This window comes from Apostichopus japonicus, chromosome 7 (assembly GCF_037975245.1).
Source record: "Apostichopus japonicus isolate 1M-3 chromosome 7, ASM3797524v1, whole genome shotgun sequence".
NCBI lineage: Eukaryota > Metazoa > Echinodermata > Holothuroidea > Aspidochirotida > Stichopodidae > Apostichopus > Apostichopus japonicus.
Window position 1 is genome coordinate 18,069,563 of NC_092567.1, and position 15,405 is coordinate 18,084,967.

Here is a 15,405-nt window from a genome sequence, read left to right on the forward strand (position 1 = left end):
AAATTCATACAAATCTTTGTTTGAAAAAAGAGAAGAATATTTATTGCATTTTGTTCAATGATCAGCTTTGCCTAACAAGGAAAATACAACATACACCAAGCAAACACGTACTCGAGAAAAGAAATTATCAGTCCTTTTGAGGAGTGGTAATTATAAAACAATTTGATATGCTTACACCATAAAGTTAATGACATAAACAGTTGAAACCAATTGAAAATTGATATCTAACTTATCAATGGAGAATAACATCTAACCATAAGAGAAACTTTCCATGTATATATATATATATATATATATCTATATCTATATCTATATATATATATATATCTATATATATATCTATATATATATATATATATATATATATATTAATATTTTGTAATAATTTATTCAGGCGAGTAAAGTCCAGGAATTTCTATTAACAGAAATAGTCCTACGGCAGAAGAATTTGACGTTTTATATCAAAGAGAAAATAGCTTATACTTAGTTGAAACCCTACCTCGGTATCGTTCTCGACTCTATATATGTTCTTTTAATGTAACTTTTTCTTTACCATTTAGGATATGGTTTCGACCTCAAGATGCAGTATTTCCAGCACTGTCTTAAAATTGGTCACTTTTATGACTAATTTATAATATCAGGCTCTTCAATAAAGAAAATATTGTAATTCACAAACTAAATCCCGCATAATCCAAACTAAAAGAACAAAGTTAAAATAATCGGAAGACTGGCACTGATAAATCAACGCTAATTTTCAAGATCCCAAAATATTCCCCAAAAGTTTATTCTTTCGACAGATGAGAAGTTTCTTTGCAAACTTTATAAAAAATGTTTCTTTTTTAGAGACTTCTTTGCAAATGGTGCCAAAACACACAAGTCTGCCATATCATTACAACACCTTTGGTAGGTTTGCATTCAAGTAATGTGAAATTTCATTTCATGCATATAATGTTGGTTAATCATGACCAACATGATTCTCTAAAAGATATCGCTAAACATTTTCTTGTGTAATAAGTTTGCTGTCAAGATTACATATCTCCGGCAATAAATCAACCAAAATGAACCAAATATGATGAAGAAGAAGAACAATACTACAAGAAAAAAAAAACTACAAATTTGTATGGTCCCCTTACCCCTTACCCTTAAAATGTTACATTTCTCAATGTGATGAAGCTCACTAAAAGTCCTTTTCGGCTGCAATACAGACTTTACCTAAAGATGCTTATCATTAAAACAGGTATAAATATAGAAAATATAAGAACTGGTCCACTTAAATTACCAAAATAGTGTCTCATAGTCGACAGAAACCAGTGTAAATAGCCTCCAGTTTTCTTTTTTGATTTCTATGGAAACAAAAAAAAATCATATGAAAATACAACACTGACATTAACATTTTGCAATTCATGTTTTTTACTCTAAAGTGACATTAGTATTGATATTGAAAAAAAAATCACCCTACGTCCAAGGGTTAAAATAAGCGGGCGCCCAGGCGCTATTCGCGCCCGCAAGCACTAAAATAGCGCCCCTGGACATGAAAATACAATACGCACGGGCGCTTTTTTGTTGGCAAATAAGCGCCCGCATACTCCAGTAAATATCAGCCTTATCATGCGCTGCACAGAAGCCTGAAACTAAATTGCATGCTAGTGCTATATAGTAACTGCTAGCGATTTGATAAATCACTGATCGGACGAGTGCATGCACAATAGCACTGGTGCACATGGTTTATATATCGCACAACACCTGTACTGATACGTACGTACATGCCGTACTTGAATTTTGTTTCTCCTATTTAGCTCCTGGTAGTGAGAAAATAGCTCCTGGTCCTACTGAAATTGCTGCGAACCAGGAGCCACTTTTTTAGAAAGTGGCTCCTGGTCCACAAATCCTTATTTCAACCCCTGCCTACGTCACAAAACAACTAGAGAGCTAATAAATTATTTCAACATTTTCATTTAATATAAAATATAAATGAATCATTTCCTTGGATCAAATAAAATGATAGTTTGAACAATACTCTCCTGGTTGACAAAATTCCTGCAAAGTAACACCCAACAAAAGTAGCACTCAACAAAATTGAACAATTAAATTTATATATTTGGTTGGCCTAATGAAAATCATCAAACTTCTCGTTTCCATTCAATTTACTTACAATTCAATTTCCATTCCATTCGATTTATTTTCATTTATTGATTTTGTGTATATGTGTGTGTATGTGTCAAATCTCAAAGGCGCATATATAAGCAATTTACAGAGCTAACTAAGATCATTTTCCATTTCATGGCAACACTCTTTTCAATTGCAATATCATTAAAACATCTCTGATGACACTAATTAACAAAGAATCAAAACCATTTTGTCTTTCGAGTTATTGTTTAAATGGAGGCATAACCCTGACGACACTAAACCTTCTTTTGTCTTCAGCTCACGGATAACTCTATGAGACTCTTCCAATTGTTAATTTTATCTTCTAATTCTAGCTTCCGTAACTGTATCTATAGCATCCATTTTATCTACCGAAAAGTCAAGCGAGATATTAGGCATTGAAGTCAACGGTTTTGACCTAAAAGACGTAGACATTTTCAACTTAAACGATTGGGAAATATTCCATCGATTAAAAACCTGCTCCTTTGTTCATGACCGTAGATTGGAGCGCACTTGGAGGTATTTTACTCACATATTTTAGTCCGGAACTTTGAACAAACGATGTTATAGCTTGACTTTCTTTGGTCACAGGGCTAAGGTATGTTTCCACTTCTTTTCTTCTCCACCAGTTCTTTGAATTTTTGCTGAAGAAAAAATTAAGGGAAGATTGTGATTTAATATTTGTTTGAAAAGTAAATCAAATCAGCTAAACAATCACTCTAAAAGCTTGTTATTATCACAAAAAAAGAGGACATTTCCTATGAATTTCCATAATCTGTTCTTGACTAAGTTACAAGAAGATGCAAAGCCAACCATCGTCTTAGGTTTTACAAGACTATAAATCATCTTCAAACTTTTCGATTAGTTTCAGCATTTAGAATATTTTGCAAGTGTGTCTCGTCGACAGTAAATTCATAGGTAGAAAACGAGTACTGACTTAAACCTTGAAGAGTAAAATGATTGTTGCCATGGTTTCCATTTTAAAAAATCTGCAGTGGACATTGAATAGAACAGTTTACATGTTCAATCTATAATAGCAACTTTACCATCTAAGATTGAAGAAAGAAAAATATATGTGTTTTCTGGAGAAAAAAAAAGAAAGAAAAAAGATCGCTTACCTCCAAGAAGTGAAATGATAATGGTATAGCTTTGCTCGGATGAACTTTGGTGGAGACTTTGGGAATGGATTATGGTCGATAAGATCGAGAACTGCAACCAAATGGAAAAGATAATCAGACGAAAGCTTATTAAGGCACAACAAGAGTGTCAACAAGAAAGCAGACCAGCTGATGCAAAGTCTTCTGCAGGCAAGGCCAAATCAATATCTAACAAGTTTCGAGAGTGTGTAAAAGTAAGTTGGCCTGACGTTTCGATCCTAGCAGGATCTTCTTCAGAGGCTAAATGACAAGTAACAGTAACAGAAGGGACAAAAACACGCACAGAATACAGAAAGGTTAATTGAGCATGGTGAACACAAAGAGATAAATGTAAGGGGATTAGTAGACAAGGAATGGAGAGAAGAAAGAAAGAAACCAACTGGGGAAGAGGAGAGGTGGGAGATAAACAGTGGAGGGACAAAAAGAGGATTAAGGGAAGGGGGGGAAAGTTTGGAGAGTATCCTGGCACACCTACAATGCCCAATTTGGGAAACTTAAGATCACATAAGATTACATCCTATGCATCCTGGCTGCAGGATGCTGCAGCCCCCTCAGCAGCTCCCCATTCTTGGTAAATTACCTAAGAGGGATTTGTATCTTCTTGAAGTGGAAGTGTATACACTTGTCTCCAATGCAGTGTTACAGGGTGAAAAGCTTTTGAAGGCCTAATCTAGCGTGTGTAATATGTGATTCCTGCAAGGTGTGCAAAAGATGGTGCATTTCTTCCTTTCACGTACCTGTACATAAACTGAATATGAAATTTTATAGCAACTGGTTTGCACCTGGATGGAAGTAATGCCATCATAGGACGCCAACAATACTATCACACTTTTTCTCATTTCTACATACGAATTAAAGCCACAATTATCAATTGTTATCAAGTTTTCAAAGCTATTTGCTAGCAGATTGGAATAAAAACTTCTCAATCATCGGAACAGGTTTTGAGGGAAATTCACGGAAAGTCCTTGTGGGAATTCACCCTGCAGAAATTCAACTATAGAAACCAAAAACAGAAAATACAGAAGAAACAGTGGAGAGGTATGAAACAAAATATAAATGTAACGAGTACAGCAGTGTTTGACTTTTCTTTTCATTTTGAAGTGCCCATTTGTATCAGGAAAACTCTGTTGTTTGCTTTATATCAACAATTTCAACAATTTTCGATCTCGGAAAAGGTAACTGAATATTACCGGAGGTTCCAAGGCGTGGGTATCAAAGGATGTACACAGGCACAAATTTTTTAGTTGAGAGCCTGTCTCCTGTAGTTTTCATCAGGTCAGAGTTACCATACAACGGAATGTGTATTATTTCGAATAGTATATATAGAACTTTTTATTATGTAATTAGCTTGGCACAGATATATTTAAAGGTACAGTATATGTTCTTGAATATATAACAGACAACACAGGGAAATCCCCCTTCGTAGCAAACATGGTTCGTTGGAAATTCAGCAAGAGTTTCCACCTTGTTATAATCAGCAAGAGTTTCCACCTTGTTATAGCTCTGTAAATCTTTAAAAAAAAAATTTTTAACTTAAAATAAAAATAAAGGTTTTTAAAGGCTTTAAAGAGTATTTCGAAAAATAAAGAGCCGCTTTTCTAAATAAAGTTTTTGGTTAAATGTCTTGCTGGGAGGTCTAAGGTTTGGAAAAACTCAGATGAGGGGATGAGGAGGCAAGCCCAAAGAAGATGCTTCCTTTAGCAAACTGTAATATTGTAAAATAATAAAATCAGTACTAAAGTGAATCAATTACCTTCCTCTTGATTGGTTAATAATCGATAGATCAGGCTGATGAACCAAGGATTTTGTCGGGACGAACCGAGAGCTGCGAACCACATCTGCCAATCAAGACGTGGTTGATGAGGAGCTGAAGTTATAAATTTAATTTTACAAATTTTACGAATCATTTAATAAAAGAATGATCTTTTTTGAAAATTTAAACATGAACACATGCTAGTTCAAACCCTTCAGGAACAGCAATGTGGTAATTTATTTTAAAAAGTCTTGAAGCGTATTTTCACACTATTGTATACACCTTAAATGACTATTATTTAAAATAAATTTCGGTTGGTCAAACTATTCATAATATCTGTGGTTCAATCCATACCAAATGAGCAAGATTCGGATGTTACTATTGATATGCAGTGTTTATGCCTAGATGTCTCAAAAGGAAGAAACAAGCAAAAATAAGTCAATAAGAAACATTTTTGGTGGCTAGGATATGGTCGCACCTAGGTTTAACAACATTATATTCAGCATCTTCTCAACAGCTATTGATTTTCATGTACATTGGGGGGAGGGTACTTTTTCTCATGTATACAGACTAAATCGTGTTTTAATATATGCATATTGTGAGAGACCTAGTGCCAATCTTCCAATTAAGCAGTGTGTCAGGTTTCCTCCTTTTGGGACATCAGGGAACACATCATATGAGTATCAGAAAAATCTGAGATTGTCGTCTGGCATTCCTCTGTTGATTTGACCAACCTGTCATAATGTTTTCATGAAAAGAGATGGAATGTAATAAAGGCAATAACTGATTCCATTGAATTCCCAAATTAAAAAACAACTAAAATAACATCAGAGGTTTGATCCCCAAACTTAACAGGACAGCAAAAAAGAAACATTTTCTGTGATTCTGAATACTTACCAACAACTGCAGGAACAGCAGAGATGTCACCTGGCTTGTATTTAAATTCATATGGCTGAAATTATACCAAAAAATGACCAAAGAAAAAAATTATTTACAAAAACAAATACTTTAATAGCCATATGTGTTTTGTCATCTCTGAAAGGCTGAGTGTTTATATCCCACCGTTCTGATATGCCGGTTCATGGAGCTAAGTTGAACATTCGACACTATAATGTACATGTGCAGGGATGTGCCCAGGATTTCCTGAGTGCCGGGTATACTGATCGCCATCCTGTGGGAGGGGTCTAAGGGGGAGGGGGTGTTGATTGTTGAAGGTGCTCAGATGCCCAATGCTGGCACTTGAGTAGCATTTTAAGCACATACACAAATACTAGTTTTGCTAACAATTTACATTTTTTAATTTTTTTTTTAGTGAAATATATTACGTACCTGGTAAAAGTTATGAGTTTATTTCAAAAGAGATTTTACAAGGGACCGATTGAGAGCCGTGAGTAATGTTTCTCGCATGTGTAACTGATGTATTATTAGTCTGTATGAGTTTGGCATAGGCTAGGCCCAATTTATGTTGAACATATTGTTAGGAATGTCGGGATTTTAGATGAAAATAGTGCTGGGCTGGATTCACGATTTTTAAGACAGTGTTGGGCGGTAATTTATAGTGCTGGGCAGGGCCGCCCAGTGCAGCCCAGCGTGGACACATCCCTGTAATGGTACATGTGTGTGGAGCAACGTCACTATATAAAATATGGACCAGAATGTGAACTACATTGAAGGACCAAATAATGTGAGATAAAGCCTCACCTTGAGTAACAGGTGGATTATGGAAAAAAAAAGCTGTGATTTGACAGTACCTTCCAGTGATTTTAGAACTCAGCTTAGGAAGGACTTAACATCCTCTGTCGGGGAAAAGGTGAATTCAAACTCACCCAGGGGTCATGCCCTGTGCAATGAAATTTTTCTAATATTCCATATCAACGGAACTTTTGACCTGGGAGGTCAAACTGACTATAGCATGAGGCCAGTAAGCTCATGCAAATGGATTCTGGACTTTTCTTGCATGTGAAGTCTTTGACTACGAAATTTGGCAAAAGCAGATTCCGTAAGTGCTCAGTAAGTCAAACCATGAAGAGCATAAGCCTAAAAGCTGAAATAAATTAAGTAATGTCTATGCACACATCACTGAGCGTTGCCCTTCAGTGTGTTATCACTGAATACATATATTGTATACTGTATTTAAAGGAGGAATCGTGGTCCAATGGCTGAGGCACTGGACAAGCAGTCTGATGATTGCAAGTTCAAGTCCTGGCCAGATCATTACGATGTTTCCTTCCACGAGGCACTTTACCTCTCTCTGTGGCCCAGGCGTATAACTTGGGAGCTGCAGGGTAACTTGTAAATATAGTTGCGCGTGCTGGTTTGTGACTGCACCCTGGGGGAAACCCCCCAGTGGAAACGTTGATGTGGCGCATTGTAGTGCCCCAGGAGCTACTGTTGAAATTGTGTAAAGTTAGGTGTGTGGGTGTGACAAGTAAACAATTACCTTGGGTTGATGTTGTACAACTCGTGTGAGAAGGCTTTGCGTTGATATAAGACAGTGTACCTTGAAACTTAAGACCTTCTAACCTTATGTTATTACAAATTAGTGTACAACCAGAGCAAAGATGAAAAACCAAACTGCAAGCCTTGGTGTTATAACTTGTGTAACCACAATTTCTAGTTTCTGAAACGATTCCATTACCTTCCAACCAGCCGTGAGATTGTTACTGCCCTCTATGACCACCTCCGGTCTTCCTCCAACGCCTGTCATTCTGCGGAAGAGCCCGTAGGAATGACTTAGCTGAAGAAAATCTGACTTTCCATGCCATTCGTGGACGATCGGTGCTAAATTTTGGTATGCATCTCTGTCCACTTGAGTCAAAGACGGCTGTCATGGAGAAAACAGAAGGTAAAGAAAACTTTAGTGGCACTCATGACGAGAATTAGTCCATTAACCATAGGTTGCATTTTTCAGCTCTCTTGACCTCAACTTTACTGAAACTTAATCTCTCCTGCAAACAGACTGGTGAGTTTGGAAGAGTTGATTTGTTCACACCTTGCCATGTGCTTCCGTGGTTTTGGTATTTCTGATTTGTGATCTTGGGAAAAGGGGTTTGTTTCTGTTCTTCACTTGATATCGAAACAACTTTGTTCGTCATGGCTGCACTGCAGTGATGTTGAATTGGGTGCCTTTGCCTACCTCAGTATTTGAGAAAGTGGTCAGATGCTGGGGCATGTACACTCTTGTCCATCGGTTGGGGACGTTAAATGGCGGCCCCGGGAGCAGGAATGGGAGCGAATTCACACCCCTGTCTCTTTAACCTCTGAACACTTACCGAAAAAGAAGGCTTTACATAAGCCGGTACTCATCCACGATCTAACACGTCTCAAATAAGCTACTGTAAGGCTTCCTGCTCCTTGGGTCTCTAAACTAAACTAATTACATGAGAATATGATATATATCGTTGTCTGATTGAAGCAAACTTACAAACGAATGCGAATAACAGTTGCAAGGTCATCATGTACACTCACCAGACTAATGCAAAACATGTAGACTGCCACCAGAGTGAATATTATGACTTGTAGCACAGACCACACCTTACCAAAGACGCCTGGGACACAGACTAAAGACCTGTGGTGGCAAAAAGAAACATTACAATATTATCCGACAGTTAACATATAAGAGCTTGAAATGCTTTATAGAAACAAATACCAGGAGTGTTAGCTCAGTGGTGAACGCCGGTGCCTTCCAATCATAAGGTCCCCGGTTCGAGTTACTCCAAGATTAATGTATGTCGTCCAGTTACACAGTTGTTGACAATTAACAATTCATAATCATGGACGTTAAATATGAATGTAAGAGACTGACTTCGGTCAGCTTGCGGCTTTGATAAGCCAATGAGGCTTCTTCGCAAGTTCCTGCTTGCAGGAGGATCTAAAATACATATATACATACATACAAATACATACATAAATATTTGTTAATAAACAGAATCCTATATATAGTAGCCACATAGTAGTATATTCTTAAAGAATCATGAAAATTGTTAATGTCAACCAGAATCATGCATGGGTGCATTCTGTTATTTAACAGAATGGTTGGATTACATTTTATTTCACGTATTTATTTGTTTTCTCACAACATTATTTGTTTTCTCACAACATTGTTTACTCACAACATTCTCACAAGCTCTTTATTTATAATAAAATAAGCACATAAAGTAACAAAAATACAAAGAGTTGTGAAAGGCAATGCTCTGAAAAAAAACCTTAGAGTAGAGCACTCCCTGTACTTAACAATGAAAATATACAAAAATATGTCTCTTAACAAGAAACAAACAAAAGAGAAAAGGAAACAAAACCCCTGACCAGGGTTGTCACCACGCCGGGCGGCGCCGGGCGGTGCTACCCAGCTCTCAAAATTTCTGCCCGGTACTCAAGGTCAATTTCAGCCTTACGGCCCGGCACAAATTAGCCTACAGTACCGCCAATAAGTAACTTGGTAAAGGTTAGCGCGATTCAGTGCAAAACGCAGCTTAACTGTAATTAACCCCGCGGATCACTGTCACAAATTACCCGGCTCTAAAAATGGTCTGGTGACAACCCTGCCCCTGACCCGACCCCATTCAAAACATGATAACATTCCAGTTCCAGGTTGTGTTTCTTTAACACATTTACTTTTTATGAAATGAAACTTTCAACACCTTAAGTTCATCAATTGAAACGGCTGGACTACCGAGTCTAGCTGACAAACCAATTGGTCTGTTCCGCATGTGCAAGGCAAAACTCAATGGGATAACATAGACATTAACCGCCTCAGATAACACTTTTACAATGCGTTGCAAACTTTTCATGGACAAATGGTTTTATATGAATGTCATGCAAGGGTGATGATCTGTTGTTATTAAGTCAAAAGAAGATGTTTTGGTAGGGTTATTAGGATTTATATCAATGGATTGATATCAACATTTAGGCCTGCAATGAGCAGCTGACAGCATCATGAAATTTACCCTTAAAGGACCATTCCAGAGAGCTACTATATTTTAATGCTGAATATCTTGAAAACAAGAAATGCTTTATAAAAAAACCCAGAATTCAAATTCCACTTTCTTCTTGAAAATTGATACATCAAAACTAAATTTCTGGCTAAAGTTGTCTTTTAATTATTATGACAGCTTTGGTGACAGGAGCAGATTTGTTTTCAGTTAATACTGTACCTAATCTTTCATTTAATGATAAGCGTATAATCCTGCCACCAGAATTGTGCTAAATTTAAAACCAAACACAGTTCTTATTAAAACAACAAATTGTAACAGAGTAATTTCTGTTCGGTTTATTCGAGGGCAAAATTAAGAATGCCACTGCCGACACAACTGCCAGCAAGAAGAGCACACTGTAAGTAGTGTATCTCTATTGAAACAGGACTTCTACCTTCCTCAGTTTGCAAACAACAGTCTAATTTGATAGATATTGTGGACACACAGGTCCTACAGTGGATATAAACTTTACGAACCTTACCTCCATATTGCAGCAAGTATTACGCAGGCCAATGAGATACTTCCTATCCACATCCCTACTACAACACTCCCGTGGACAAAGGATTGAAACTCTTCTACACTGAAATCTAAAAGATTTGATAAAGAAAAAAAAACTTGATGATTCAAATAGAAGGGTACAGCAACATTTAAATCATTCTGTCATATATATATATATAGTTTCTGAATAGTACATTGCACAAAATAAATGAAACAAAAATCTAAGAAAGCAGTACAAATGAAAAGAACAAATTACACTGTCATGCATCAAAACACAGTAAGAAAATGAGTGCCTGAAGAATATGTCCATGTAATGATGGATACATGTATATCCTATGTGGTGTGTCCATGTTCATGGATATGTCCATGGCCTGTGGGATATGACCATGTCCTGTGGGATGTGTCCATGTCCTTAAGGATATTTTCATGTACTCAAGGATATGTCCATGTCCTCAAGGATATGTACATATATTGATGGATACATGTATATCCTATGTGGTGTGTCCATGTCTCATGGATATGTCCATGGCCTGTGGTATATGACCATGTCCTGTGAGATGTGTCCATGTCCTTAAGGATATCTTCATGTACAGGTACTCAAGGATATGTCTATGCCCTCAAGGATGTGTTCATGTATTGATGGATACATGTATATCCTATGTGGTGTGTCCATGTCTCATGGATATGTCCATGGCCTGTGGGATATGACCATGTCCTGTGGGATGTGTCCATGTCCTTAAGGATATCTTCATGTACAGGTACTCAATGATATGTCTATGCCCTCAAGGATGTGTTCATGTATTGATGGATACATGTACATCCTATGTGGTGTGTCCATGTCTGATGGATATGTCCATGGCCTGTGGGATATGACCATGTTCTGTGAGATGTGTCCATGTCCTTAAGGATATCTTCATATACTCAAGGATATGTCCATGTCCTCAAGGATATGTCCATGTAATGATGGATACATGTAAATCCTGTGGTGTGTCCATGTCTGATGGATATGTCCATGGCCTGTGGGAAATGACCATGTCCTGTGGGATGTGTCCATGTCCTCAAGGATATGACAATGCCCTCAAGGATATGTCCATAAGGACATGTCCATGTCCTTAAGTATATCTGTATGATGTAAAGTAATATGTGTGGGTGAAGTGCACATTCATGTTGGTTGCTGCTGCAAGGTGTCAGGTACATCCCTGGTATTACAAAGTGGGGATCGAGACCATTTTAAGGGGTGCCAGCATCTTTCTGAAAATCATAACATCTGTTGCGGCTTTATGCGATCCCTACTACAGTATGTGGACTACTCACTGATTTGGGAGTCCACTCTAGATTGAGGCCAGTTGATGCTCAGGTTGAAGTAATGAATGGTCCAGTATATTAAAAGTCCATAGACAAGCAAAGAAGTTAATCTTACAACCAGCTTCTGGAGACCTGAAGCGCACTGGTATTACAAAGTGGGGATCGACACCATTTTAAGGGGTGCCAATATCTTTCTGAAAATCATAACATCTTGTTGCGGCTTTATGCTTTCCCTACTATGTGGACTACTCACTGATTTGGGAGTCCACTCTAGATTGAGGCCAGTTGATGCTCAGGTTGAAGTAATGAACAGTCCAGTATATTAAAAGTCCATAGACAAGCAAAGAAGTTAATCTTACAACCAGCTTCTGGAGACCTGAAACGCACAAAATTGTTAAAATACAAATTATATACAGTATGCAATAGATTTATTTACTGTCAAAGTTATATGTAAAATTGCAAAGTTGCATGGCATTGGGAAAAGGAACATTCTCTTTAAAGTTCATTATACCTCTAGGATATATTACAAAGCAAAAACAGCACCATGGTAACAATTACCTTGGAGACGCTTCCCCTGTGTGCTGTATCCGAGGTCCTCGTCGTCGAGCAGAGAGATGCATAGAGTAATAGTCAAGAGATTAAAAAAGTTGTAATTCCCTGTCAGAATGATCGCTATTTGAAAAATTACCTGCAAAGAGGGAAATAAACTCACAGAGGTCAATCAGCAGTGGACTAAATAGAATGACAAGATAAGAGTTTAAACGCTAAGAATTAAGAGAGATGTGAAACCAACCTCCTAACCTCAACCTCCCAATCTGCCACTCCTTCATCCCCTCCCCTCCCCTCCCCCCCCACACCTTACCCACCAACCCTTCTCTACCTTACTTCACAGTTGCAACAGGTGGGAATTTCGGTGATGATAACGTATTAAAGAAACTGGCCTAACAAGATGGAAGTGTAACTTGTTTAAAATATATATATTTATGATATGGTTCCCTTGATCCTTGAAACGGATGACAATTCAATGATGATAACGTAACAAATGTAAGCAATTGACCAAAACAAGATGACACAGGGTTTTTGGGGGGAAGGGGAGGTGGAGGGGGAGGGGGAGTATGGGGGAGGGATACGCATTCTCTTTGCTCTACATGACTATGGACAAAACAGTAAATGAGAAACTGTTAAAATGAGAAATTGAGTAAATGATTTAATGAGTGATTAAATGAGCAATTGAGTAAGTGAGAAATTGTCCATATATTTAATAAATGTGAACTTATTTGGCTGTTTCAAAATATATTTTGGCTGTTAGTATCATTTGCCGCCTTCATTGTAAGTAATATAGTAACGACACCCTAGCGGCAGTCTGTTGTAATTCCCACATTTCCAGATTATTTATATGTCAACTGTGACTTAAATTTCTGAATTTATGGTCCCACACTTGATTAATTGCTAACAAACATGGCTACTTCCACATAGAGAAAGTTATAACCACATATTCTACAGTATTAATTTGACTTTTGTCCCTTGAAAATAACTGCGTCATCAAATCCAAAAACATATACTTTCCAGCTTCTATGTTATCTTAATGTTAAGTACATACTGTGTAATTGATAAATTATTTTAACGAAGAAAACAATCAGTGGCAATTAACAATGCCATTAAATTAAAAAGACTTGCCTGTAACCAAAATGCAAACATTTTCAAATTCCTGATCGGTGAAAAGAAAAGAAATGGGACGGGAATTTCAATGAGGTAGGTCCCGACCACGCTGAGCTTCTGAAACCACTCTGGCAGCTGATGGGCGTACCATGCTAGAGGAGTACTGATACACTGAACATAGGAAAACAAACAAAGAAAGAAAGAAGAGTCAATGGAATGCTCTGTAATAATAATAATAATAATAATAATAATAATAATAATAATAATAATTATTATAATAATTATAATAATAATAATAATAATAATAATAATAATAATAATAATAATAATTATTATTATTATTATAATAATAATAATAATTTATAATGCACACATATCCGCCGTGCTGGGTGCTCAAGGCGCAAAATAGGGAAAACAACAAGTATGGTAAAGAAACAGAGAAACTTAAATTAAATCTAAATCAATTAAAGCTTCACGCATGAGATGAGTGTTAAGGAGTTCTTGGAAAGTCAAAATGCTGGTGCACAACTTCAGTTGAGGTGGTAGTGCATTCCAATGACAAGGGGCAGCAACCTGACACCTATCACCCTGAGACCTATCACCCCATGAGTCTCTGGATCTCTGTTCCCGAAGGAGAAACATGTTGCTTGAACAAAGGTTGGCTGATGGTGAGTAAAACTATAGTTACTCAGAGAAATATATTGGAGCTATTTTGTTCTGTAATGTACAGTAATGCATTTTAAACTACTGTAATGTACTGTAGTATATTTGAAAGTACTGTAATATACTTTAAAGTAATGTAGTGTAATGAACTGTAATGTTCTGTACTGTATTATAATGTACTGTTATGAACTGTCATATTCTGTACTGTACAGTAATGTACTTTAAAGTACTGTAATGTACTGTAATGTACTGTACTGTAATGAACTGTAATGCACTGTACTGTATTATAATGTACTGTTATGAACTGTCATATTCTGTACTGTACAGTAATGTACTTTAAAGTACTGTAATGTACTTTAAAGTACTGTCATGTACTGTACTGTAATGAACTGTAATGCACTGTACTGTATTATAATGTACTGTTATGAACTGTCATATTCTGTACTGTACAGTAATGTACTTTAAAGTACTGTAATGTACTGTAATGAACTGTAATGCACTGTACTGTATTATAATGTACTGTTATGAACTGTCATGTTCTGTACTGTACAGTAATGTACTTTAAAGTACTGTTACTGTATGTAATGTACTGTAATGAACTGTAATGTTCTGTACTGTATTATAATGTACTGTTATGAACTGTCATGTTCTGTACTGTAATGTACTTTAAAGTACTATAATGTTCTGTAATGTATTGTACTGTAATGAACTGTCATGTTCTGTACTGTAATTGACTTTTAAGTACTGTAATGTACTTAAAGTACTGTAATGCACTGCATATTAGTGTAATCTACTGTAAAGTACTGCGATGTGAATTCATGATGGTCAAGCCTGCTAAATAGTAAAACAGTTCTCCCCAAATTCACTCAAGCATTAATAATTTGTTACTTGATAGCATAAAGTACCTCAAATACTGCCAATAGAATTTATCCTTGAGCGCACCTTATTAATTGACCAGTCACCATAGGATTGTAAACACAAGTGCTCTATTGGCCAGTACTACTTTCCTGTGTGAAGACAAGTTTGGATTGACCACTGATATAATACACTGTGTGCTTAATTATGAATTTGTGCAGAGGAGCATTCAGTATGGCTAGCATTACCAACTCGGGTAGATATTCAATCTCCCGTTTTGGGCAAATAAACAGGGGGCTAGGGTGTTATTTGCTATGGGCAGAGAAGATTGTAATGTTACTGTAATGTACTGTTATTTAATGTATGGTAATGAAATGTAATGTCATGTACTGTAATG

At 36.7% G+C, this 15,405-nt stretch overlaps 1 protein-coding gene across 5 annotated transcripts in view; it reads right to left on the reverse strand.

The window, feature by feature from the left end:
• The window catches only part of LOC139969548 (lipase maturation factor 2-like), a 308,807-nt gene that overhangs the window by 288,053 nt on the left and 5,349 nt on the right, over positions 1-15,405 (reverse strand). For 3 of the 5 annotated variants that reach the window (XM_071974636.1, XM_071974635.1, XM_071974638.1), the window contains exons 4-10: positions 13,509-13,661; positions 12,390-12,519; positions 12,085-12,207; positions 10,510-10,615; positions 8,524-8,623; positions 7,694-7,879; positions 5,953-6,007 (exon numbers count right to left, since the gene is read on the reverse strand). In XM_071974636.1, coding sequence (XP_071830737.1) covers positions 5,953-6,007; positions 7,694-7,879; positions 8,524-8,623; positions 10,510-10,615; positions 12,085-12,207; positions 12,390-12,519; positions 13,509-13,661 — 853 coding nt within the window. Of the gene's footprint in view, positions 1-369; positions 1,344-2,677; positions 2,790-3,263; positions 3,355-5,055; positions 5,170-5,952; positions 6,008-7,693; positions 7,880-8,523; positions 8,624-10,509; positions 10,616-12,084; positions 12,208-12,389; positions 12,520-13,508; positions 13,662-15,405 lie in introns of those variants that run through there. The other 2 variants (XM_071974639.1, XM_071974634.1) reach the window with 2 other exon arrangements.